The sequence below is a fragment of the Stegodyphus dumicola genome, chromosome 8 (assembly GCF_044657685.1).
Source record: "Stegodyphus dumicola isolate Sdum_Otavi_A_Nest chromosome 8, ASM4465768v1".
Taxonomy (NCBI): Eukaryota; Metazoa; Arthropoda; class Arachnida; order Araneae; family Eresidae; genus Stegodyphus; species Stegodyphus dumicola.
Window position 1 is genome coordinate 163,033,461 of NC_140775.1, and position 27,294 is coordinate 163,060,754.

The 27,294-nt window shown below is 32.4% G+C and overlaps 3 protein-coding genes across 4 annotated transcripts in view; 1 reads left to right on the top strand and 2 right to left on the bottom strand.

The window, feature by feature from the left end:
• Positions 1 to 13,686, bottom strand: part of LOC118202017 (ubiquitin-conjugating enzyme E2 Z-like) — a 70,472-nt gene extending 56,786 nt beyond the window's left edge. The window contains exon 1 of the mRNA XM_085822676.1: positions 13,432 to 13,686. Coding sequence (XP_085678802.1) covers positions 13,432 to 13,604 — 173 coding nt within the window. The 5' untranslated portion in view covers positions 13,605 to 13,686. The remainder of the gene's footprint in view (positions 1 to 13,431) is intronic.
• Positions 13,687 to 13,790: 104 nt separating this feature from the next.
• On the top strand, positions 13,791 to 26,482 carry LOC118188045 (coiled-coil domain-containing protein 12). Its single transcript, XM_035358389.2, has 5 exons — positions 13,791 to 14,153; positions 17,666 to 17,742; positions 19,557 to 19,618; positions 24,651 to 24,762; positions 26,331 to 26,482. The coding sequence occupies exons 1-5, from the start codon at positions 14,026 to 14,028 to the stop codon at positions 26,420 to 26,422; spliced, it is 471 nt and encodes a 156-aa protein (XP_035214280.1). The 5' UTR covers positions 13,791 to 14,025; the 3' UTR covers positions 26,423 to 26,482.
• The window catches only part of Mps1 (dual specificity protein kinase monopolar spindle 1), a 37,367-nt gene continuing 28,253 nt past the window's right edge, over positions 18,181 to 27,294 (bottom strand). For both annotated transcript variants that reach the window (XM_085822675.1, XM_085822673.1), the window contains exon 5: positions 18,181 to 18,545. The gene's annotated coding sequence lies outside the window, so the exon portion shown is untranslated. The remainder of the gene's footprint in view (positions 18,546 to 27,294) is intronic.

Here is a 27,294-nt window from a genome sequence, read left to right on the forward strand (position 1 = left end):
TTAATAAATTTTCTCTAGTTGCCCTGAAAACTACATCTGAATATAAAGATAAGAAAGACATCAGTAAATTGCTGTTGTTATTTGCTGATCATAATGGTAATCAACCGAACATGATCACATATACCGTCTTCAAAACTTTGATTTTTATCAAGCTTCATATAAATACTAGGTTTTTGTTAGTCACGTAATTTGACATCCTAAATTTAAGATGACAGATGAAATAATGACTAGTTCTGAATTAGCTCACTCAGGAAGTAAAATTTTCTCCTTCCCGTCAATACAGCATATTTATAGCTCCCAATGATGGCGATCACTAACTAAATATGTTATGGATTAGAACCCTATTGCACTCCATAAGTTTTTCTTTATTCGCTTTATGTGCATGCATGCTTGGTTGTGGAAGAAATTAAAAAGCCTTTTTTTTTTTTTTTACTTAGGTTATTCGAATGTATACGCCAGACATTTATTTGTTGAAATGTAGTTATAATTTGGAACGTGGTGCTAGAGCCGTTGGAGCCGAACCGAACGTCAGTTTGTTTAGAATTATAGAGTTTGATTACGCCAAAGCAGGTGAATTTGGAAAACACCAAAATCGGTCATGCATCCAACTCGTTATCGAGGCTTGAACTCCGGATGAACTACCAGTGTTCGGCGGCTCGCTTGCTAGAAATGCGTTAGGCTCTTTGAATGTAGCAAAGCCACGAGGGTTACCTTCTTAAGATGGCAGGCCTTCGTGGAGTCATTTTCTGAAGGCTTAGATTAGGTTATTATGGCAAAGCACAGTAGGATGCCTTCATGTTGAACTTTCTTAGAGAAATTGACAACCCATACACGTTACACATACAGAAAATTATGAAAACGTCCATGCAGCCGGCCCGTTAGCCTTGATTCGAATCCAGGTCAAAACTACCAGTGTTCAGCGATTTAATTCCTCTACCGCGGGAGGGCCTAATTGCTGAAGGGAACTGGCTTGTATTCATGTTACACACGGTGAAAACAAACAATGCAACCAGCTGATTCATCTGGCATCGAACCCAAACCAGTTCGAACTTCCAGTATTCAGTAGTTTTAACCACTCGGCCACTGGTGGCGTGTGGTAGGAGCCACAGATAATGTACTGAGTAGCAAAAATCCCTAATAGTGGCCCTGGTTACTAGTAGGATTGTAAGTATATTGGTAATCATCCAATCTACAGCAAGGAAATTTCGGAGCTTAATTGTAAAGTCAAATGCGACACTCCGATAAACGTGGTATATGTAGAGATGGAAAAATTTATTATTTAAAATACTTGTATTTATTAGTAAACATTTTATAAAATTTATTCTTAATTTAGCATTTAAGAATTCTAAGAGAGTTATCTGAGTATTTTTTCCTCCTTTGGTAATCCAATAAAATTGAGTAAATTTATGTTCTGTAATATCTTTGCGTGTTATATACATAGTTTTTTTTTTTTTTCTTTCAAAGTTAGACAAGTTTACACAAACAATATAGGTCGAAAAGGGAGCTGGTCTGCGCCTGGTGAGCCTGTCGGCAGCGTCGCAAAGCGTAATTTGACTAATGAAAAGATCATGCTTTGGATTTGGTGATCTGGATAGTCACTTGTGTTGAAAAATAAATTTATTTCAACAACACAGGCCAAAAATTTAGTTGATCTGCGCCCGTGAGTCCGTCGGCAGCATCGTAAAGCGTAATTTGACTACCAAAAAGATCATTCTTTTGTATTTGGTGGAATTGCCGGGGTATTAATCACAAATAGTATATGGAAAAAGGTAAAACCCTTGACAGTAAAGGATACAACGAGATGCTAGTGCATGTTGACACTGCTATCAAGGAAAAGAGTCGAATTGAGTTCCGGCGCAGAAAGGTAACGTTCCATCAAGATAATACCATACGTGTCTGCATTCACCGGCTGGCCTCTGTACGGACTCGAAAGGGATCTTTCACCACATCCACCATATAACCCCGACATCGCACGTTCGGACTTTCAGCTACATCTTGCTGGTCCTATCTTCACTTCTGCACAAGACGTCCGAAATGAGGTTGACCTGTGTTTGGACTCGGGCCACCAAGTTTCCGAGCCGAAGGTTTTGAAAAACTACCAAAAAATTGGCAGAAAAGCATAGATTTTTGGTAGTGATTACTATCCGCACTAAAGGTACTGACTGCTTTTTTTTTCATAACTTTATGAAGAACGTTCGTGCTTAAAATTTTCGTTACAACCATTAAATTCTGTAATTTATGAATTCCTTCCCACTTCTCGTGTATTTATCAACTGTTCTTTATGAACCTGATATTCCTACAATTATCAGCTGTACTTTATAAATCTGATATGTAGAAACGCAATTTGATTTTATGCATTTCAGTATCAAGTGAAATCTTTAAACTAATCGTTCATTATAACACTTTATGTTGTTTTCATTCAAAGCTGAACTCAGATAATGTGCCGAGGTTGAACTACCAGTAATAGGCGACTTTAGCGCTCGCCCGCTAGAATTTAGAGAGGAACTGAGTGCTAGAATTGGGTTAGGCTCTTTGAATATAGCAAAGCCACGAGGTGACAGATAGCAGATGCTTTTGTGGAGGAAGTTTCTGAAGGCTTAGTTTAGTTTATAGCAAAGCTTCCCATACACGTTACACACGGGGAAGATTATGAAAACGCCCATGTAGCCAGCCCGTTCGCCTTGATTCGAACCCAGGTCGAAACTACCAGTGTTCAGCGATTTAACCGCTCGGCCGCGGGTGAGCCTAATTGCTGAAGGAAACTGGGTCGTATTCATGTTGCACAACAGGAAAACAAACCATGCAGCCAGCTGGTTCGCCTGGGATCAAACCGAAACCAGGTCGAACTTCCAGTAATCAATATTCTTAACCACTCAGCCACTGGCGGCGCGTGGCAGAAGTAAGAGCCACAGATATTGTAGTGAGCAGCAAAAACCTCTAATACTGGCTCTGGTTACTAGTAGAATTATATATTAGTAATAATCCAATCTACAGCAATGAAATTTCGGAGCATAATTGTGAAGTTAAATACGACACTCCGATAAACGTGATAAAGATGAAAAATTTTTTAAAAAAGGAAACTTACTATGCAAATGCATGTATTCATTAGTAAACATTTTATAAAATTTATTCTTAATTTAGCGTTTATGAATTCTCAGAGAATTATCTCATCGAATTATTTTTTTTCTCCTCTGGTAATCCAATATAATTGAGTAAATTTATGTGCTGTTAATATCTTTGCCTGTTATGTACATAGTTTTTTTTTTTTTCCGTTCAAAGTTAGATAAAACTGAACGTACGTTACACTGAAATTACTTTGTCTAGAAAGTAAGCGCTTGAGTAGAAACAGATGTTGGGTTTTATTTTTAGAAGACATGAGATCGCTTTCTGTAAAGTAATGTTATAAAATTTTGAATTTGAAATAATCGTACTTCGTTTTTAGTAGCGCAGAATGATAAGGATTTAATGAGAATATAGCAAAGCATCTTTTTAGAGACGCTGTTATAATTTTGCTATTTTATTTTTTTATGGTAGGTCAAGGAAAAAGACAGGCTGCTAAATACGGTAACAGCACATTACTCTGTTTCATATATAGCGAATCCGCTCTGAAATGAGGCACGAAGCGGTAAAGTAGCTGAACACCAGTATTTCGGTCCGAGTTTCGAATCCCGCGAAGGGACTGGTTGCGCTTTCGTGGTTTTACCCTGTGTAATGTGTCTAGGAGCCAATTTCCCTTAGAAAGTCTTCCACGAAGGCATCCTTTCCCTTAGGCAGATAGATCGTACCAGTGTTTATGTTATCAACAGTACTGGTTATTTTTAAAAATGATCATCCTAGAAAGGTGATTGCCAAAAAGTATTCACTTCGCATATTTATACGTTATGCATGAATATACTCTTTTTAGTCAATCTAATATATATAAATTACTAATGCTTTAAAAAAATTAAATTTTCAATATTCTGTTTCCTATTTGTTCCTGTTCAATGAAACAGATTCATACACAGCAAATCCAAATGCATCGCTACAGGAAGATGATAAACCAGCACAGTACGTAATTACAGTTACATCCGGAAAAGAGTAGATATACATATAAATACATAATAATTTATTTCCTAAACAGTATTGATTAATTGATTATATTATCTCCTAAGTTTAATTAAAGTAGAATTATTTTAAAAGTGTGCATCCATACTGGTAAGTTATATTTTGAAAGATGTTTTGAAGTAATTTGAAAGCAAAATGTTAATAATGTTTTAACGGGGACTGGAGTTAAATCATCACGAGGAATAATATTACAATTGTAAAAGTAAAAATTAAAACATATGGTATACAACGATATACAATATATATATATATATATATTATTGTTTTTTAGGATGTATCTATAATATGTATCATTTTACTTTATTAAAATATAATATTCAATTTTGTAATTTAGGAATTTCTTCTCCCTTATCATGTATTATCAGCTTGTACTTTATAAACCTGATACCCCTTTAATTATCAGCTGTATTTTATAAACCTGAAACATACAAACGCAATTTGATTTTATGCATTTCAGTATCAAGTGAAATATTAAAACTGATTGTTCATTATAACACTTTATGTATTCATTCAAAGCGGATCTCAGATAATGTGCCGCATATTATTTCCACACTAAGTTTTTTGTGCAAATAATACGTCCTGCTAGTGTTTTTGTAATAAAATGCATGTTATTAATTGATTTCGAATTTTCGTTGCATCTTGATATTGCTGCCAAAAGATATTCAATCAACAATAGTATCTTTTACTACATTTATGTGTGTGGATACATAGACCATTTCTCCGTGTACTAGAAAAATTTGATAATGATTCATCCACTTTTGAAGTAAAAAAATAATAGTTAGGAGTGTTATACGATTTTATAATACAAGTAAAAAATATATATAAAGCTCTGGAAAGTGCTAACACATATTTATGGAATATTATGGATGGTAATTTATGAAATATTATAGATGGATGAGTAAATGGAACATTATGTGCGTGCTATATATGTAAACACATATCATCAAGTATAAAATCATTTATATATAATTTTTATGTCGCGATGAAATTTCTTTTCTTCCGCAAAATAACGGCAAATTATGAAACATTACGCAACATTGAAAAGCGTGATGAACAAATTTTGCAAAAAGAAATAGCGACTGCTGCACGTATCTCACAGATATCTCTCATTCAACACAAAGGTGGAAAAGTTCTATTCCTGTTCAAAACATACCCTGCAGTCTGAGTCACAGACGGAAGAAATGACAGCAGGTCTTTTGTTCAACTGAGGGGATGTGTTTAAGTGTTTTATGGCTTACTCACTTTCCCGCCAAACGAGTACAGAGGAAGGAAGCGTCATTGCCATAGTAACCAGGCTGTAGGTAGTCTTACAGATTTGAGTCTTTATCGCTCAACGTTCGTAGCGCCATCTGTTATTAAAAATCGACATGAGAAAGGGGTATTAAACGCTCTTAAACTAAATCATTGCTAATAACAATTTTCAAATAATACCATTTTAATTTATTTACTCCTTACATTTAGAACAACGCATAAAAATAATATCCTCAAATGATTAAAAATACTAACTTGCCTAATCTTCTTCAGAATCTTCATTACGTTGCTGCAGTACTACTGCTAATTTCTAAATCCTAAATCCAGTAGTCAACTGGAAGTCTATTCACCAAGTAATAAGAAATTAATAAAATTTCACCTATACTCAAACTACTTTCAGCAAACCACGTACCCTTCCTTATACTCCTTTTCACAAAATATCCATTTTCACCATATTTCTTGCACGGCCATTTAAACTTCTAATATCCTTCCTTTCACACAATCTCAACTTATTATTATTATCAGATAAACGAATTAAAAATTTAGAATTCACTTTACATAGCGCCATGCAATCCGAAAATTAATCAACACTATTTCACACAACACACAATGAAGCTTTTCCAAATTAACCCCCTGTTCCGATTAAAGAACTGTAATTCGTCCATTGATGTCACGTTTCACACAACACAGAATACAGCTAAATACGAAATTTCCAGATTTCCCCCCTTTTCCGATTAAACAACTGTAATTCGTCCATTAATGTCACATGACATATCTCATGATCTCTCATTTCCCTCACACAAAATAATGCGTAATCGGAACTGAGTGCTTCTCACATTATTACCAAAGTCCTAGGTAGTAACCTTTATCGCCTCCAAAATGTCGCCAAACTACCAGTTACCATATTCCAAAGATCAGCCAAATTGCTCTAACAGTCTGCAAAAAATAATAAGCCGAATCCAATTAGAAGATTAAGGAACAACACAGTTTGCAACATTAACTGAAATATATAATTTTAGCTTAGCTTATACCGTCCGTTATACATTAAATGCGCATGCATGAACGTATTATGCGTTGACGCATGCACAGAAAGTTTGTAGTTTTGAGGTCCGGATTATGGACGTCCATATTAAAGACTTTGGACTGTACTTCTCTAGAATTCTTACTGACATACTTAATAACATGTAAAGATCCATGACAGAGTCTGCTATGTTAAAATAACATAATTGAATAATGATTATTGGAGGTGCTAAGGCAACAAGAATCAGCATATCTTTGCGCAAAGGAACATGAGGCATACGGCATACATTAGAAAAAAAAAAAAAAGAAACACATTAAGTCCTCTGTTGATCAATGCTTTGGACTGAAATCTCATTTTTCTGCAGCTAAATTTATTCAGAACACATGTTCCATAGGTGAATTAGATTTCCTAGAGGCATTTCACATTCATAAAAATATTTCAGTTCTAGTTAATGATCGCAATTCCAATCCATCTTTATCCTCCGCTTTCGAGGAAATTATTACATGGTTGTTTTCATTTTTTATCAATAGATGGTGCAAGCAACTTGACTTCCTCTGTTATCTGATCACAGGCTTCTCTTTCATCATTTACACTTCTGCAGCTGAAAAGGACTCTATATTTAAACCTTCAAAACTAATCCTACAAATTTATGAAAATTAATGCTGATTCTTGTTGTCTTAGCACCTTCAATAATAATTTTCTGTTGTTCCTTGTAAACAAGGTCATATTGGTTGTCATATTTTCCTATGGTTTAGATAGGTGAAACTATTTATGGGTGAACTCTCAAGTTAGTTAATAGTAAGATACTTTACTGTATCAGCCATACTGAACAATCACTAAGATACACTAAAAAATGCCAGTTTGAAATATGAAAATTCAGTTAACAACAATAATTAACATATTTAAAGAACAAGGCATATCTTGCTCATGATTAACTAACAAAATTTTTTTTTTTTAAAAAAAAGCTTTTTAATATACCGGCATTTAAAAATATCAGCCCGAGTGAAAATCATCAAATCAATATAATGACAGGATAAGTCTTGCAATATTTACTCCAGAAAAGCTGAAGTAAATACCATACAGATTTAGTAACTATACATGAACAAAATTATGTTAAAATATATAGCAAGTAAAAGTTTAATGAAAAAAAAAAAGGACCTGCCCCCCCCCAAAAAAAAAGTGGAGAAGAATTTTTAATAGTATGCATGTTTTCCCATCAAGTTTGAGCTAGCGAAATAGACATACAGTCAAAAGTCGTTAATCCGGAATGATCTATAATCTGGACCTCAAAGCTACAAACTTTCTGCGCATGCATATTATTATTTTTTGCAGACTGTTAGAGCATGTTTCGATGTCAATCATCTGTTTTTGCAGACTGTTAGAGCAATTTTATAAAAGTAAGCTTGAACTTTCGATTAAGTGAAAAAGAATTTCCGATTCTGGAGCTGCCAAAGGATCTACAAAGCGAAAGCATGTTTCAATGTCCATCAAACAAAAGTGGATAAAGGCATATCCTTTGTTTCTCTAACCATTCTGAAATCTTTTTATCAGTTTCGCACTGTTTTGCAAGGGAGGGTACGTCATGCGTGCAATGAACTGGAAGTTGATCTGTCAGCATTATCCTTATCTTCAGGGCAGATGTTTTTATTTTATTCGGCTTATAATTCCTTACTAAATGTAGTATTTCATCTCAATGTACTCTGATATGATTTGAATCAAATTCCTCATCATTATAAACATCACGAGTACACATAAATAGTTTTTTGGTTGCAATTTTCTAATTTCGACTATGCGTAATGTATGCTTTACACATGCGTGCGTTGAAAGAAATGTTTAATAAAGTAAACAAATAAATATTAAGCTTTTTTTTGTAAATTTTGATACCCTTTAGATTATAATTGCTCTTTATTTCATAAATTAAGGTTTCATATTTTCAATTTTATAATTTCTGCATGCCATCTTACCAGATTTAAACTGATGATCTATAATCCGGAATCGCCGAAGTCCCGACGAGTCCGGATTAAAGACTTTTGACTGTATTTTAAGTATTTTTCCATTAGTGGGACACTGGTCCATACATATGCAAGTGTGCATATATTAATTAAGAGCTAATATAAGAAAACAGAGTCTTGAAAAATTAATTATATATCTAATCAAAATGTAATGAAAAAAATGGAGGGGAGCAAACAGAATACATAAAATGTACATGCAATCTTACATGAACTCTATTAAGTAAGATTCTAAATGATGGCAAGCAGCATCCCTGGCATTTAATAGGATATTTTTAAGCACCCCGCAAATGCTTAACTGTATGGACATGGCAGCTGTTATCCAAGTCTATAAAGTTATATGCATGAGTTACAGTGAAATGTTCATGGCTGGCAGCTCACAATTCATTTGTCTTGTATGCTTTATAGCAATTGGGAGGAGGGAACCAGTAACAATTTTTCCTCAATTATGTCAATTAGGGTTTGGGCAGAACGGTCAGAATTATGGCAACTAAACTCTCATTTCTTCTCCAATAGTTTCCTAAAATGCATTGTGGTAACTGAACATGGCTTATGTTCTTTTCTTTTGGTGAATAATCTTTTATCTATTTGACCACCACCCCCTTTTTTTTTTGTGCTTCTGCTGATTTTACAAAATAAGATGGTAAAAGTATATTTACGGGTACCCCTTGGCAAAAATTGGAGATTTTTGGCAGTACATGGGATACCGAGTTTGTGCAATTCTTTGACTTGTTATTTTGGCTTTGTGTAGCGATAAATTGCCACTACACAAAGACAAAATAACAAGTCAAAGAATTGCACAAACTCGGTATCCATGTACACATTGACCTATTTTCACTTAAAAAAACATCACAGAATTGCACAAACTAGACATTACGCACTCCCTTGACCTTGTCCATGTACAATTGATATATTTTCACTTAAAAAGTCAAAGGAGCACCCAATTCTACAGTAGAGGCAAACAAAAAATACATAATCTCAATAAATTACATTTTTAAACCAAACAATAAAATAACAAAAAAAAAAAAAAAAAAAAAAGGAAAAACCTCTTATGCATTTAAGCACCACACAAAGCAGATACCCACTTACCTTATTTAGAAATTTCTTAGTCTTCAGTCTGTGGCACAAAAAAATCTTTTAACAGCATCCAAAAACTTCCTAAAATTATCTGAACTAGAATCTGTATACTGGCATCGCCACATAAATTCACAAAAATATCCTCCATAGTGCCAGTATCATCCGGCGTTCGACCATACGCATTTCCTTCCTACAAACAGGACACTTAATAATGGCTACTAAGTAAACCTTCATTTACACACCAGTCAATTAATGCTCTTTTTCCCTTTTGTTCCAAATCATACAAAAACTTCAAATTAATTTTAATACATTCAGTCATTCTACTGTTTAAACAATAAAACAAGCAATGTACACCTTAAGCTCTTACAAAACATCCCATAATTCAAAATTTACCGCAATCATGCAACCGATTACGTCATAATAGGGTTTCCATAACATTCAACTACTCAGGTTACCATAAATGAAACAACAATCTGGCGATAATACAAGGAGTACCCTTCAGTCTACTCTAACCAATAAGATATCATACCTCATATATATGGTTGTTCAAATCCACAATCATATTTTGGAAAAGGCATATAACCAGAACTCTGAAGAAATCGACTTAAGAGATATCTTTGACTGCTTCTGCTGGACTCCCTGCGGAATTTTACTTTTGTATATAGTCTTTCTAGTTGTGAGAAAAATGCACTTTGATGAGTTTATGCACTGAATATTTGTAAAAATGCACACTGTACCTGAAGCTCGGACCAGCATCTCTCCAGCCTACCAGACACCGCTATAGCCTCACGTGACAAAGTAGTCACACCTTCTTTCATTTTGCATCCTGTCCTCCGGACACACTCAAGCATTTGCTATACCTGCAATGTACTTTTTATTTCATGACAGCTGGTATACAGCTTGCTATCAGCAAGCTACACACGGCAATAGTGGGAAAAGGAAAGGAAATCGACTCTTGATATCACCAACGCGTAAACTGGATGACAGTAAGGACAGGGTTGCACTATCATTTAAGCAATGTTTGTGTTCACAATTCTTTCATTTCCTAACATGATCATGGTTGGCAAATCCTATTTTAGTCAAACTCAGTATAATCTGGTGATTATTGAAGCTTCCTTTGCGAGTATCTCTCCATCCTGAAGCAATTTGATGGCAGCATCTTCATCTGAAAACCTAATTTTTGATTTAAGATTAACACCCTTTGCATGGCATCACGCAGAAATTATTAAACCCTCACCCACATTTGGTCTGGTGATTTCCCATAGAAAAGTACATTAATTTTCCTCATCTTAAAGCAATCTATGAAAGGAAATATGAAATACTGCAAGTATCTGTGACAAATAACCATAGAAATATTGTCCAGAACATAACACAATCTGATTTTGAGAATGCAAAACATAATTTGGCTGACCTTTACTGTAAGGTAACCCTTGGTTTCTGTCTGAAAAAAATCACCAAGTGGTATTGGCTTTTCGTGAAATCTAAAAGCCTGCTACGTGAAATAGGTTTTTCGGTAACCCTAATGTTGGAAAAACTAGCCTTGGGGAAAACTGTGGTTTTTTTTAGTTTTTGTTGTTAAAAAGGGATTATTTCTGTGATTACTGCCAAACGTGTTGTGATAAATTTAGATTTTAGCTTTTTTTTTTTGCAATAGTAACCCTTTTGTATGAAAACATGGGTTTGGCTTTCAGTTGCTGTGGTTGCACGTGTGTGGTATGGTCTTGTATTTTGAGCTTGCTATTATTTTGCTATGGGTACTTTCATTTGAGTATGTCTGAGGTGGGTAAGAGGATGAATGCTGATTAATAGCAGATGAGCCGAAGCGATCAAAAATTTAATTGAATTGATTACGTGGAGCATGGAGGTGGGAAGCGTGAACATGTGCACGTGAAGAAAAGGTTTGTTAAAAAATTGGCGTTTCATTTACTTATTTGTTACTGTGTGTTAATTTTTGTTAAAAAATTTGTTGTTTAATCTTCTCATGTTAGGAAATATGTGTTTTTGGTTTATTACTCTTTCTCTGTGTTAAGACAGAGGCAAATTTTTTCTGGTTAACATGATAGTTTTAGCTTCCTGATTTTGTTTAAGTGAAAATAGATTGATGTGTACATGGACAAAGTTAAGGCAGTGCACAATGCCTAGTTTGTGTGATTCTCTGATGGTTTTTTAAGTTAAAATAAGCCAATATGTACATGGGTACCAAGTTTGTGCAAGTCTGATTTCTTAGGTTTGGCGTAGCAGGCGGAAGGATCAGTACCATCTTGAAATTTGTGCAGCTCCTTCCCGGCGCCAATCTTGGCATAAAGAAAAAGACAATTCGCCAAGAGGTATCATTTTAACCCATAATTTTTCATGTTTATTCTCTTAGGTTTTATAGTAGAATATTGAGCAGTTGTTCCCAATATGACATGGAATACTGAACTACATATATTATAAACACAAAAAGCTAATGATCTGGTGCATCTATATAAAAAAATTACTGCTCTTTAAAATTAGTAAGAGCTCACTTACACAAAAATATTAATGAAAATGAAAACATAGAGCTCTTACACTATGCTATTGAATACCAAGCACTGAACAGTACCAATATATCTGAATATGGATGACCTCTGAAAGAATAACCAGTGACCTTTCCCATTGTAAATACGCATATACATTCTCTGTCGCTAAAACTCAATAATAAATTATAAAGAAATCTCGCTTACCTGTCAGACGCATTCTCGCCTTTTGTCATTTTCTCTAAATTTTATTTGACAACACAATAAATGGAAGCACATATAAACTTAGTTATATGTGTTTCGCGTTCATGTTTCATCTCTCTCAGTCATCAAGGTTCTGCACTAGTCCAAAGAATTCAAGCGCACACAGCGCCATCTGGTGCAATACAGTTTCTACACCCATTAATATATGAGTGTTCACTCACAAAACAATTTCTCCTATCCAGACCATCTGCAAGCATTAAAACAGTTTAGAAAATCATGCCTACAAGGAAAAACATAGGCTTGACAACTTATTAAATATATCAACAACCATACCATTGAACTCTTGAGGATATATGATAGTTTTAATACTAAATATTATTGCATATCTTTTTGCAATAATGTAACTTGCAAAGCAATTACATTCATTTTAATCTTTTTGTAATATAAATAGCATAAATTTCATCATCTCATGTTATCATATGCAAATGCCTTCACAGGTAATACTTCCAAACTTCTTCAACAAACTGTTGCTTTTACGTTTAAAGGAAAGAACAGGGAAGAGTCGAACAGCTGAAAAATAAAAGCCGTTTGACATGTTATCCTCCGCTGACTAATTTTCTCGGAAGCTTTATATAGATATGCGGTCGCCCTGTCCGCGGTATGCAGGAGGCGGAAGAAGAGTATTAGCACAATATAGACCAATGTGATAATCTAACTTTTTACGAATTTAAATAAAGATTCTTCAAGAAATCCATTTAGAAATTTATTTTTCTCCTTTACAGTCAATGAGTTTCAGAAGTAAGGGTTTACTCAAGGCAATTTGAATCTTCTTAAATGAGTATTCCGTTTACTTATAATTATAGGTACAAACCCAGTTCGGTCTATGAACTTCAAAATATATTACAAAATCAAACGAAAATTCATAGTAAGAAATCAGTATTGTGCAATCTCATTTGGTGGATCTTTAAATTTGTTAACTGCACATATACCACGTAAGAAATGTGAAACTAAATAGAACCACTTTAACAAAATTGATTTCACCATAATCTAAAATCAGAAAAAGCTAAGGTGATCTCATTTTATGAAAAACTGCACGTGTTTTACTATTGCCAACACAAAAACAACACTTTTTGAAGTATTCTTACTTTAGGCCTATAGGTTAGGATCACACCTTCAATCTTATTTTACGAATTGAATTGTCATAATATTCAGAAAAAAGAAACAAAATACAAGAGACTAATTAATAAGAAAACACATCGTAACTTACCGTTTAATTCGCATCAAACATTGTGGAGATGGGGTTTCTTTGCCCCAGTCTACACTCATTGTTGGGTCCCATCGTATATTTTCTGTGAAACCAAATGCCGCACTTAAAACTGTTGTTGAAGTACCAGAAACACTGACAACCATAACATCATTTTCTTCGGCACTTTCGGCCATTTTCTATTTAGAGATAATCGATTTTTAATCTGACATTTACCATTCCCTTAAGTCTGAAACTACAAACAACATAATTGATGGGGTTGAGATGTTGTTCCCTTCCTGCTCCCGCTTTATTAACACATCATTCTTAGTTCATTTTCACTATCAAATATGTTTGGCCTTTTACTGATTTATGATATTAAATTATATTAAAACTTGCTCTTTTGACAAATAAGTTTCTATTTTATTCTTGATGTGTTACATCAACGGAGTATAATGTTGTCATTAAATTTCATGATATTTACCACATGTGATTTGGCTACTTGCATGGTGTTTTTATTTACACCTTTCAGAGCGCGTATATGTTTTTCAAAGTGTGTCTCAGAACGGAGAGTCTGAATATTCAAGAAAAAGTTCGATTTTATTATATATATTCATAATGGAATTGGGAAGTGGAAAATTAATGGAAGAAGCTCAGAAAAGGCGAGAGAAGCTAGCGAATCTGCGAAGACGTGTGGAAGAACAAAGTGATACTCAAAATGATGCTCCTGAAGTAGAGCTGCCTAAGTAATATATACTTTCTAAATTGATATTTCTGAAATCACGGATTTCGTACTTTTAAAGTTTTTTGCTCTTATTCTTCCTTATTCCTATTTTTGCTGTTATTATACTGTGTTAAGTTATCGTAATAGTATTTCATTCTTTATTACCTTAAGAGAATTACTAAATATATACGGATTCAAGTAATTCAATGTTCTCAGTCATAATATAAATCAAAATACATGTATAGCTGAGCTGCGAATAAGATAGGCTCACGAGAACGTTCACAATGTTGAATTTGTACCTCGGGCTCTGGCAGAAAATTTATTAATAAATAACAAAACCATATATGAAAACAGAAGCGTGCTGTATGTAGGGAACAGTCAAAAGTAAAGTATTAAATTCACTTGTGTATATATATGTTTACATCCAAGTGTGTGTGAGTGTGTCTTGATTTTCATCATCAGACAAAAATCTTTACTGTCCAATGCGAAAACTTAAATAATCCTTGATGTAAAGCTTAATATGTGGCAATAATAATATTATATAATGCTGTAATAATCATACTTTATACAGAAATAATAGGTTGCAAATGCTATGATACCATTTTGGTGAAATAAACAGAACATTAAAAAAAAAAAAAAAAAAAAAAAAATTGCTAAAAAGTTTAGGTAGGAGAACTTGAAATAATAAATAAATGTTAAATTAAGTGTTAATATCCTGTAAGATGGAAGGAATATTTTTAAAAACAAATTAAAAGTAAATGATTGTAGAGAGAACAGAGTCGAAACTTTATGATTAAGATTTGATTCTACTGCTGGAGGGAGGTCAGTTTTATAAAAAGGTATGAAAGATCTTTTTAATCTCTTCAGTAATTTAATTTAATTAATTATTCCTTTTTGACACTGTAGAAAAGGGTAAAAATATATTTACAGGTACCTCTAGGCGATTTTTGGCAGTGCATGGATACCGAGTTTGTACAATTCTTTTACTTGTTAATTTGGCCGCTACACAAATTCAAAATAACAAGACAAAGAATTGCACAAACTCAGTATCGATGTACACATCGACCTATTTTCACTTCATAAAACATCAGAGAATTGCACGAACTAGGCATTGCGCACTCCCTTGACTTTGTCCGTGTACACATTGAGATATATTCACTTAAAAAGTCAAAGGCATAGTGAACAAAAAATATATAATCTCAGTAAACTACATTTTGAATCAAACAATGAAATAACATAAAAAAGAAAATTTATCTTTGCACTACACAAAGGAAATATCCAGTTATCTTATTTACGAATTAACATTTCAAACAAAATTCCTTAACAGCATCCAAAAACTTCCTAAAATTATCTGAACTAGAATCTGTATACTAGCGTCGCTACACAAATTCACAAAATAGGAGTAAAAACTATCATCCGTAGCGCCATTTATCGTCCGATATTCGACCATACGCATTTCCTTCGTACAAACGGGACACTTAATAATGGCTACTAAGTAAACCTTCATTTACACACCAGTCAAGTAATGTTCTTTTCCCCTTTCTTTCCAAATCATATGGAAACTTCAAATTAATCTTACCACATTCAGCCATTTTACTGTCTAAACCACAAAAGAAGCAATATATTTCTTAACCAATACACACAAGCCCTTATGAATTTACCACAATCATGCAACCGATTACGTCATAATAGGGTTTCCATAACATTCAACTAGTCGGGCTACCATAAATGAAATGATAACTTGGCGATAAATGAAACAATAACTTCAGGATAATACAACAGGTACCCTTCTCTCTACTCTAACCTAAAAAAGTATAAAAATTACAAATTAGAAGACCATTTCTGTTTCCTTCAAACCACGTCTGATTGAAAAATTTTGGTAAAGCAATAAAGAAAGGGGATTGGGTGTAGTATGCTAATATTAATAAAACTGCAATAAATATCCAAATATTGATTTCTAAAACAGTGGCGAACTTGAAGAAATAATCGTATGATTAAATTGGCTGCTCTAGAGTTCCCAGTGTTTTAAATTCTAGAATTATTTATTTAATCAATTATTTCATTATTATAAGTTGAGTCATTTGAAATGATAAATTTTGGCCTTTTAGCAAAAAATTATAACAGAATTCTTGAGGGAAATAATGTACTTTCACTCTTCCTTGGTTAACAATACTATTATGTTTTTTTGGATCTACTCTTATACATGTGCTCGGTTTGTGACAATTTTTTTGCCAAACTATTTATTTAATTAATTATTTCATTATTATAAGTTGGGTCAATTTAAATGATAAATTTTGGCTTTTTAGCAAAAAACTGCACCAAAATTCTTGAGGGAAATTATGTACTTTCTCTTTTCCTTTGTTAACAATAATATCGTTTTTTTGGAACCACTCTTATACACACTCTCGGTTGGTGACAAATTTCTTTCCAAACATTTTTGGCGAGAAACTCCAAGGCACCATATTACTATCTAAATTTTTTGTCTACGTTTCAAACTTTAAGCCTAAAATGTCTGCAAAAACCACGTTTTTAACACACAATTTATGCCAAAAATCCAAAACAAAAACACAAAATTTAGATAGCAAAAAAGTAAAGTTTGTAACCAAAAATATTTGACAAGAATCCATGTACACAGCGATCTGTTGTAACATAAAAAAAAATTAAAAAATTGCACAATCTATGCAGTGTAGAAATCTAGGAATTATGCACACCTCGTTAAAATAAACTAGCATAACAACAATAAATTTCAAACAATACCATGTATGCAGTGTTCTGCTTAAAAAAAAATCAGCAAGTTGCACATTCTAGGCATCAGCTCTGCCAATGCACACAAATAAACAAAATAAACTAAAATAAAATAAACAAATTAAAAAAAAAAAAAAAAACAATAATGACAAAAATTCATAAGGGGAAAAAAAAAAAAAAAAAAAAAAAAAAACCGAACATACCTTTCTCCAAAATAAGAACAGCAATAAAATAAAATACACTTTCCATTGTGAATGCTTCTTCAAACAGCAGAAATATCAATTTCAAACATCTTTTGATACACAGAGTATACAAAGTTCAGCATACATTTGTGAATAAAATCTGCATAAACACACCCGTGAACAAAAGACTCGTTAACAAATTCAACATTGTACCTTTTAATACTAACTTTATCTTGCACACAGTCCAAAATATGCAACTGAAATTTTGCCACCACGTCTTTCATTGCAATATAAGCCATTTCAAAACATCCACCAAACCAACCACTTCAGCAAAATAAAGTTTCAACATCAAAAGGGCTGCCATACAAACAATATCGTGCCAAAAACTATCACAGAACACACAATCGCACCAAAAACCAGCGCAGAACACACAATCGCACCAAAAAACCAGCGCAGAACACATATCGCCGCATTTGGCGACACGTCTGTGGGCGTATATGAGAGTAGTACTTGTTTTTTTAAGAAATTTTTTTATAATAAGTGTATATTTATGTTATTGAGTACTTCCTTCCCTATGGAAGTTAAAATTTCTCTGTATTCTAAATAGGCCAATTTTTCGGAACTATACTCCAAATGATGATGATTTGAGAAACAATCAACTTCCTAAAGCTAAGCCAGAGTCTGGTAAATCTTGTATTGTATTCTTATTATTTTATTATCTGTGTGAGTAAAGCTATAAATGTAAAAAGGGTACTTTACTGTTAATGGAGTGCAGTTGCCAAATATGCAGTAAAGTGACAAATGTGTTAGTTTGTTGTTTAATGTGCAGGGCTGAATTAGTGCAATTCTTTGTTGTTTCTTTAAATGACAACAGATCAGTGTATACATGGTGAGAACAATGGTCGATGTGTACTTGGGAAAATGATACAGCATTAATGGTTGCCATGTTCATGGGAAAATAAACTGTTGTTCTTCCTTTGTACATTCTGTTTTTACCTGTAAAAACTCAGAGAAATGCATCATGCACACCTTCACATTGTGCCCAATTAAAGTTGTTGCATCTAATTAGATTTCATGTCTGTGTTTGTGTTTGACACTAAATGACACTCTGTTAACAGAAAAGTATCTGAAAATTTTAATAATTTTTTATTTAAATATTATAAACATATTTACAATATATACATGTCAGTAAAAATATATTTACAGGTGCCCCTTAGTGAAAATTGAGGATTTTTTGCAGTACGTGGACGAGTTTGTGCAATTCTTTGACTTGTTATTTTGGCTTGTGCCAAAAATCGCTGCTACACAAAGCCAAAATAACAAGTGAAACAATTACACAAACTCGGTTTCCATGTATACATTGACCTATTTTCACTTAAAAAAAACATCACAGAATTGCACAAACTTGGCATTGCGCACACTCTTGACTTTGTCTATGTATGCAGCGATCTGTTTTCACTTAAAACTTCAAAGCAGCTAGTTCTACACTAGAGCCAAACAAAAAAATATAATCTCAATAAACTACATTTTTAATCAAACTGTGAAATAACATGAAAAAGGAAATTAATCTTAGCACTACAGAAAGGAAATATCCAGTTACCTTAACATTTCAAACTAAATTCCTTAACAGCATCAAAAAACTTCCTAAAATTATGTGAACTAGAATTTGTATACTGGTGTCGCCACATAAATTCACAAAAATAAGATAAAGTAAAATAAAAATAATTTCATTTATACACCAGTCAGTTGATGCTTTTTATACATTTCCTTCCAAATCGTCCAGAAACTTCAAATTTATCTTACCACATTCATCCATTTTACCATGTAAACCGAAAATAACCATTGTGCTTCCTAATCAACATCCAACACAGCAAGTCCTTACAAATCTTTTCTGATCATTCAAATTCACCGCAATCATGCAACTAATTACATCATAATAGAGTTTCTATAAGGTTGCGTTCAGACAGCGGCATAGAGGCGTAGTCATAAGGGCATAAAATACGGAAATTCTGTTCACACTTGCGAGAACGGGGTGTAAGCCGTGGCCAATGAGAGAAGCTAAATTTGCGCATGGGTGGATGTGTCTACAACTTTCCCGCACTGTTCTCCTGCTCGATTGATTTTCCTCGTTCGCTCTGCTTGTATTGTGACAGCGAAATCTTCTGTAGAACGCCGCTACATTTTAGCTTCTCTCTGATTGGTCGACGCTTATAATATTGCTAAATTTCAAATCTATGAGAAACCCAGATATTCAAAAATGTTAATTTAGGACATGAGTGCTATGAAATTATCTAAAAATATTGATATCTATATGATGACATTCTCTGTTAAGAAAGTTTAAAATAAATATGTAAATTAAAAATGTGTGATGCTTGTTTAAAGCTTAGTGCTTAGTAATGATCCTTTTTTATATGATATATCAAACAAAATTTAGAAATTACTTTTTTAAAATTGGATTTATTTCATAAAATTTTACAGAATTTTTTTCATTCTTTCAGTTGAAGTTGAAATAAAAGACCACCTTGAAGCAACTAAACCAGAACCTTTGATAGATGAAGTTGTAAGTTATGAATTTCATTTATATTATGTGCTTATTTAAACACACTTTTATCAACAGCTATTCAGCTACCATCTATTAATATTGTAATCAATTTAATTTTATCTTAGTATGTTAATGAAAACCATAATTAGTGTACTGTATATTTTTAATGATAAACTTTAAACATCTAAAATTAATATTGAATTGGAATCAAAGCAAGGCAATTCCTCAACAATGTTAATAATTGTTACTGTGTGTAAGATGTTTAACACAATATCTAAACAAATCAAAATTAAAATAAGAATCAGATGCACTCCAAGCTTTTAAGATGTTAATTTGAGAGCAGGGGAAGGGATTATTATGTACAAATATTTGCAAATGTGTTCCTAACAAAGTGCCACACATTTTGAATAGAACTTAAAACAAAGTTGTAATACACATTTCAAATGAAATAAAACTTGATATTCAACACTTATTTCAAACTTTAATATGTATCGAAGGATAAGTAAATTTAGGGAAAGTAAATGTCTTTCATTAGAAATAAGATATTACAGTTAGAAAATTATTCCCAGAAATATTAGCCGAAATAATTATACATTCTGAAATACTATTAACCCAATAAACATTTGAAGGTCTACTATATGTATTATTTTGTACATTTTGACATATTTATTTTTTGCCAGTTTGGTTTGGCTGGGGATAATTGTCTAACCATCACTCCTAATGAATAACCATTTCATGAAATTAAAATATGACTGGAAGTTGAAATGTCTAACATGGCTTGATGCTGTGAAGATAAATGTATCCATGTACAAATGTGGTTTGTTGGATCATAAATTCCTTTTGTAACTGCCTTACATTTTTATTTATGCTGACAGGAATTATAGTCAAAAGTCGTTAATTTGGACACCCATAATTCGGAATGATCTATAATCCGGACATCAAAACTAAAAACTTTCTGCGCATGCGCCGCGTTGACACATGCGCATAGGCGTTTACGCGTGCGCGTAAGACCTTTTACGACTGCGCATATCAGTGTGTGCAAGTGCAGAATACGTTTTCGCGTGCGCGTTTTATGTATAATGGACGTATAAACTAAAATTATCTATTTCAGTTAATGTTGATGATTGCGTTGTTCCTTAATTTTCGAATTGGATCCGGCTTATTATTTTTTGCAGACTGTAAGAGCAATTTTATAAATGTAAGCTTAAACTTTCGATTATATCAAATAGAATTTCCGATATATATTTGTTAATATGTAAAGGATCTAAAGCGAAAGTATGTTTTGAAATCCGAAATCTGTTTATCAATTTCACGCTGCTCGGCGGGGGGAACGCCGCGCCGTGGCGGGCGCGTAATGAATTGGAAGTTGATTTGTCAGCACTATCCTTATCTTCAGCGCAGATGTTTTTATTTGGCTTATAATTCCTTACCAAATGTAGTATTTCATCTCGATATGCTCCATCTTTGATATGATTTAAAACAAGTTCCTGGTCATTATAATTCGCTTCCGATAGCGAAAAAAAGTAACAGAGGTTATTGAAAACGAAAAAATTTCGATTGACAAATTAGTCGGTGTTCTTGACACAGCAATTATAGGACTTGAACAGCGGAACTTTGTAACTGAACAAGAAATTATGTCTGTTTAATAGAATTAAAGAGAAAGTATTATCACATGAAACGAAGCAAAACTTAAACAACTTACATTAAAAGAAATGTTTAATAAAGTAAACAAATAAATATTAAGCTTTTTCTTTTTGCAAATTTTGATACCCTTTAGATAATAATTGTTCTTTATTTCATAAATTACGGTTTTATATTTTAATTTTAGAATTTCTGCATGCCATCTTACGAGATTTAAACTGATGATCTATAATCCGGAAAAATCAATAATCCGGAATCGCCGAAGTCCCGATGAGTCCGGATTAACGACTTTTGACTGTAATGCATATTAAGCTTTGTAAATAAATCGCAACATAACAACTGACTGAGTTAATTACATGAGAGAAGTATATGCCCATTCCTGGTTATCTTGTCCTAACATTAAAATTGTTAATTGCTACAAAACTGTGAAAATTGACAAAAGTTTATTAACAAAAAAAGAGGGGATGACCATGTTCATGTTCTTTTCCATTGGAGTTTTATCATGAAACTAGATGAAAGCATGAGGGGGAAAATAAGCTAAAAATGCATCAATATAACAGAACAGAAAAGCACACTGCTGTGTTCCCTTGCCATTCTGATTAATGTTTTATGATGATAATGCAGTGTAATTGGTTGGTGATGCTGACTGCCATATTTGGGCCTCTGTTTGAATCACAGAAAATATGGCTAAATGTGTAATGTTTATGCAGCATAGAGATACTTAAAATACTGACAAGTTGAAAGTCCTGATTGGTTCAGTGATAGAGTAAGACGGGTGGGAGATCCTCAGATATGTCCCCTGGAGTGTTCTCCATCAAAATTAAGGTGGAGCTCTGCAGTTAGTAGAGTCTGACCAATGGTGAAAGTTGGTGACCTTAGAATTTTTCTGTATAGGGGCTACATAAAGATGGAAATTTTGTATTTCTATAAATTTAATTCCTTGAAAATTTTAATTGATTTCATAAAATTCTATTCCTTTTTTTAAATAACTTTGTAATTTATAATATATGTCTGCAATCATATTTAAGAAATAAAAGCTGAGGTCAATGTTTTTAGGACACCCTGTATATTATATATATATATATATGTCATACCTGCCAACTTTTACGAATTTTTTGTAATTTTTACGAAAATGCGTTTGTCTTCACGATTTTACGATTGTGATCCATTTTTTACGATTTTTTTCCTTTTTCAATTGTTTTTAGTGAATTTTGTCGAAATTTTAGAATTTTTCGCCAATTCAGCAATTTTTGCCAATTGCATCGTGTTTTACCGCCAACTACCGACTACTTCGAATCCAGTAACCTGCGGTTTCTCCCAATTCGCTGCTTAACCAGCCAATACAATGCGCTGAACTTGTTTCTCCCACTCCTTTCTTTGTGGGCGGCAGATTATTTTTTTAGCGTGGATTGTCGCATTCTGTTTTTTTTTTTTTTTTTTTAAATTTTGTTTGCACGTGCTACGAATTTTCTTAATACGTCGTTGTTACGAAATGAGTTCAAAAAAACCGTATTCTCAATATTTTCGGCCTGCCTACAAAGCCGAATTCCCAACAATTAAAGAATCCTTCAAAGGAAATAACTATGCATTTTGCAACGTGTGCGTGTGTGACTTCATAATAAGTCACGGTGGAAGAAGCGACATTGTGAAGCTTGTTAAGTCTAAAAAGCATGAAGTTAATGCTTCGGCTTCGACAATGTCAAAGAAAGTGGATGTTTTTTTTTTTTTCAAATTTGGCTACCAATTCGGATGCCGATGTCATTTCGGCAGAATGTTTGTTTACACAGTTTGAAGACCTTGCTAGTTCTGGAGAAGATAAACTTGATGTCCTTGTTGGTACCTTAAAAAGAATAAAAATAGCTGATGGAACACCAAAATACGATAGACTAACAAGAGTTTTATGTGCTATTCTTGTAATTCCACACAGTAATGCTGAGTGCGAGAGAGTCTTCAGGGTTGTGAAGAAAAACAAAACTATGTTTCATTCTTTAATTTCACCAAAAACTCTAGAAAAGATTTTAATTGCTAAATGTTATGAGGAAACTAATTGTTATGACAGGAAATTTTCCAAAGAGTTTTTGGCTAAAGCCAAAAAATGCACTCTAAATTCACTGCAATAATTTTTTTGTGTAACATTAAGTTCTTGTTTTATGTTTCCTAATAAATTTTTTAGTTACTACTTAATTGAGATTTACTAATGTAAGTACAATTTTCTTTTTTCTATTTGTATAAATTCTTATTTTTTTAATATCAAAGCATGATATTAATTCTTCGTGTTCTTCTGAATTTTGGAGAAATCTTCTGAATTTTTATCTTTAGAGATTGGGAGGTATGATATGTATATTATGAGAGAATTATTGAATGTATCTCCAAACAAATACAGTGTTGTTGCAAGGGCAAATGGTTATAAGCCTGTCTCGAAATGAGATTCATTGATACATTATAAAGTCTGAAATCTGGATGTCTGATTTCTGGAATGGTCTAATATCCAGACTTCTGGATCATCATTCCACTAAGTAACTATATAAATAAAATAACAAGAAAAATTTCCCTCCTATCTTACAAAGTCTAGGAAAGGAGACTTTAATAATAAATAAGGAAGGTGCATTTTGAATGTGATTTTTCTTCCCACTAACTGAGATTCTCAATGTGTCACTTTCAAACACCAGCTGGCTAGGAAGATGTGCCCTGGCCAACAACAACGAATTTATTGACATATTGATGTTGGCTAGGATCACCCTTGAATAGCTGTGAGGGGGTGCTAAACAATATGTGAGACCCTAATGTTGCTGTGACTTAATGGCATTTTAGAAGATTCAAAGTCATGATCTAAAACATAAAAATTTCTGAAATCTGGAATTGTTGAAGTCCCGATGATTCTGGATCTCGGACTTTTATAGTCGAACTCTTCATGGTGTTTTGTGTAGTACCCATTGGATGACATACATGACTGCATGTTTAAATTAGAAAACTCCATTGTAGCCTTTTTAAGTGCACAAGCTTAAAAAAAAAAAAAAAAAAAAAAAATCAGCAATTAAATAAAAGTACTTGACGGTTTTTATATATTAACATACTTTTTTTTTTATTTTGTTAAAACTTGTATTGTTATAAAATAAGCTAATATTTTGATTGATTGAAACTTTTTTTTAATATAAGTTAGTGATCCATGAAGATGCAGTCAAAAATAAGGCTCAGTTCTTAGGTTTTACTTGTTATACACTGAAGTAATTTCTAATTTAATTCTGGAAGGATTATGCATATTTTTATTAACAAAGGTTTGAGCTTCCAAATGAATTATAATGTTGTCTTAATGTGATTTATCATAATTTTAATTCTTTTATTTGTGTAATAATTTTAGTAATTTTATATATTGTGGAATTATTATATTTTATCATTTTTCATAATATAGGATTTATCTACATTAGCTCCACGTAAACCAGACTGGGATCTCAAAAGAGATGTTGCAAAAAAACTTGAAAAATTGGAAAGGCGTACTCAAAAAGCTATTGCAGAATTAATAAGTAAGATATCTTTAATGTTGATTAAACAATTGAATTATTTAATTTCTGTTTTAAGTATGCAAATTTTTATGTGTGGGTAATAGCTGGCACTTTTTTGGTAATGAAATACATTTCTGATACCAGTAGGTCTATTAAACAGATTTAAAAAAAAATTCTGATGGGTGTTGTTTAGCAGATGCTTTCAACAGATATTTATTCTGTGCAGCTTATCTCTGCTTCCAAGTGACCTTTTCAATATAAGAATATATTAAATTGGATACAGAATAAAACTTAAAACCAAAAAGCAAAATAAGACTTTCCCTGAATTCTCAATTCTTATTCCTTATTAGAACATAAATTCAGTTCAGTTCTTGTAGTTGTTAATATTACATTTCCATCGTGTACTATTTTTCTATGTGAGTGTGATATTTGATTGATTATCATATGCGTAAGAACAGTGGATTGATTCTGTTTCATTTCTTGTGAAATCCAGTAAAAATTAATCCAAGACAAATGTCTAGCTTTCTGTGAGAAGATTATTATCAGAAAGATGACGCTAATCAAATATGTGCTTGTATTATTTGATTTAAAGTTACTTGGAAATAAAAATTGTAGAAAATTTAGAATAATTTTTGGAATTTTTTAATATTTACAGGAAAGCAAAATCATGAGTTGTATTTTGAATCCATGGTGACGGCTAATACTAAATATTTGCTGAATTATACATTTGCATTTTATATTTTTTTGTTGATCTACATTTTAAAATTATAATTAAACAATGTAAAAGTACACATTTATTTTAATTTATAAATACTATAAAAATGATTGAACTGAGGGAAAATGGAAATTTTAATGAAATTTGTATGCAGCATTTTATCGATAAAGCATATAAAAGCAAACTATGTGACTTTGCCATTTTTTTGTTATTAAATATTGCTTACATAACTGGAATTAATTCAAGGCGAAAAAGTTTTATTTTCTTTTCATTCATACTAAATATTGTATTATAAGAAGTGCATGAAATATCGTTCATATCTTTGACAATAATTGTTATTGCAGGTATCTGGTTAAAAGGTGTAAAATAGTGCCATTATACCTTTTACATTTCTTGCTTCTTCATGCTAATTTTCAGCTTACTTCAGTAGTTTCAGTATTAGACAGAGCATGACAGAAACATGGAATGACTTATGTTCCTTAATAGTGAAGTAGTTAAATTATTCACCAGTCTCATGTTTATTCTTAGTTAGGATCATACATATGATTTTGAGTTTATTACTGATAACTTATTATGGATTAGTATATTTAAAAGGGCCTAGTGTACTAGCATTTATTTGCAATATTTTCACTATCATCAATGTATGAAAAAATATAGTATTCAGTTCTATACCAAGCCAATAATTATGCCTTTGTGTTGTTTAAAATCATCGATGTAATGTGTACATGAACGTGCATAAATCATTTCTAGCTGAAGTTTAATTATTAAATTGTATTTCTTTTATGTCTTACAGTTGAATGCTTGTATTATCTAAGTAAAAGAATCTCACCATTATATATATATATGTATATTTTTTTTCCCTTTTTTAAATTAGGAGAAAGATTAAAATCAAATGAGTGTTCTTTGGTTGATGCTGTCAGTTATGCTGAAGCAACAGTTGCTACTAATGATTCAGATGAAGACTAAATCCACATACTAAATATTGTATATAGTAATTAAATTATATATTTGTTATAATAATCTCAATTTTTGTTGCTTTCATTAAGAAAAAAGTATAACTACACAGCAAGAACACATATTACAAGCAAAATCAACCACTTTTGACTTCATTACTTAGTATTCATCACTTCTAAACTGGGAAGATAGGAAAAACAATTTTAGTTATGATGATATATAATATCAAACTGTGTATAAGTTGTATAAAGATATGTAATGATACAAAGAGCATAATGTTTTGATAAAGGGCATTTTTATTAACTAGCAATTCAAAGCAATATTATGATAGTTGCCGAAAACACTGATTTTTTTTTAAAGTTAAAAACTTATTATTACTATTTTTTTTTCTTAAAAAAAATTTTTAACTTGTGGCTTGTTTTGGAAAATCAGATAATTTAAATAAATCCGAATACAATTTAACAATTTCAAATAGGAACAAAAATTGTTTTAAAATTTAGGATGATTTGGATAACAATTATCTATTCAATAAAGTATTTAAAGAAAATATGAATCTTTTCAAAAATGTATAATCTACTGGACTGAATAACAATACAGTCAAAAGTCTTTAATCCGGATGTCCATAATCCGGAATGATCTATAATCCAGACCTCAAAGCTACGAACTTTCTGCCCATGCGTAAACACATAATGTGGTTACGCTTGTGCAGAAATGCACATAATACCTTTACGCATGCGCGTTTAATGTATAATGAATGGTATAAGCTAAGCTAAAATTACCTAATTATCTATTTCAGTTAAATTTGCAGATTGCGTTGTTCCTTAATCTTCTAATTGGATCTGGCTTATTATTTTTTGTAGACTGTTGGAGAAATTTTATAAAAG

What these genes read in the sequence shown, in the direction of transcription:
- LOC118188045 (XM_035358389.2), top strand. Translation starts at nt 14,026, where the DNA reads ATGGAATTGGGAAGTGGAAAATTAATGGAAGAAGCTCAGAAAAGGCGA. An exon ending in CCTGAAGTAGAGCTGCCTAA is followed by an intron (nt 14,154 to 17,665) that starts GTAATATATACT and finishes TATTCTAAATAG; the next exon opens with GCCAATTTTTCGGAACTATA. An exon ending in TAAAGCTAAGCCAGAGTCTG is followed by an intron (nt 17,743 to 19,556) that starts GTAAATCTTGTA and finishes TCATTCTTTCAG; the next exon opens with TTGAAGTTGAAATAAAAGAC.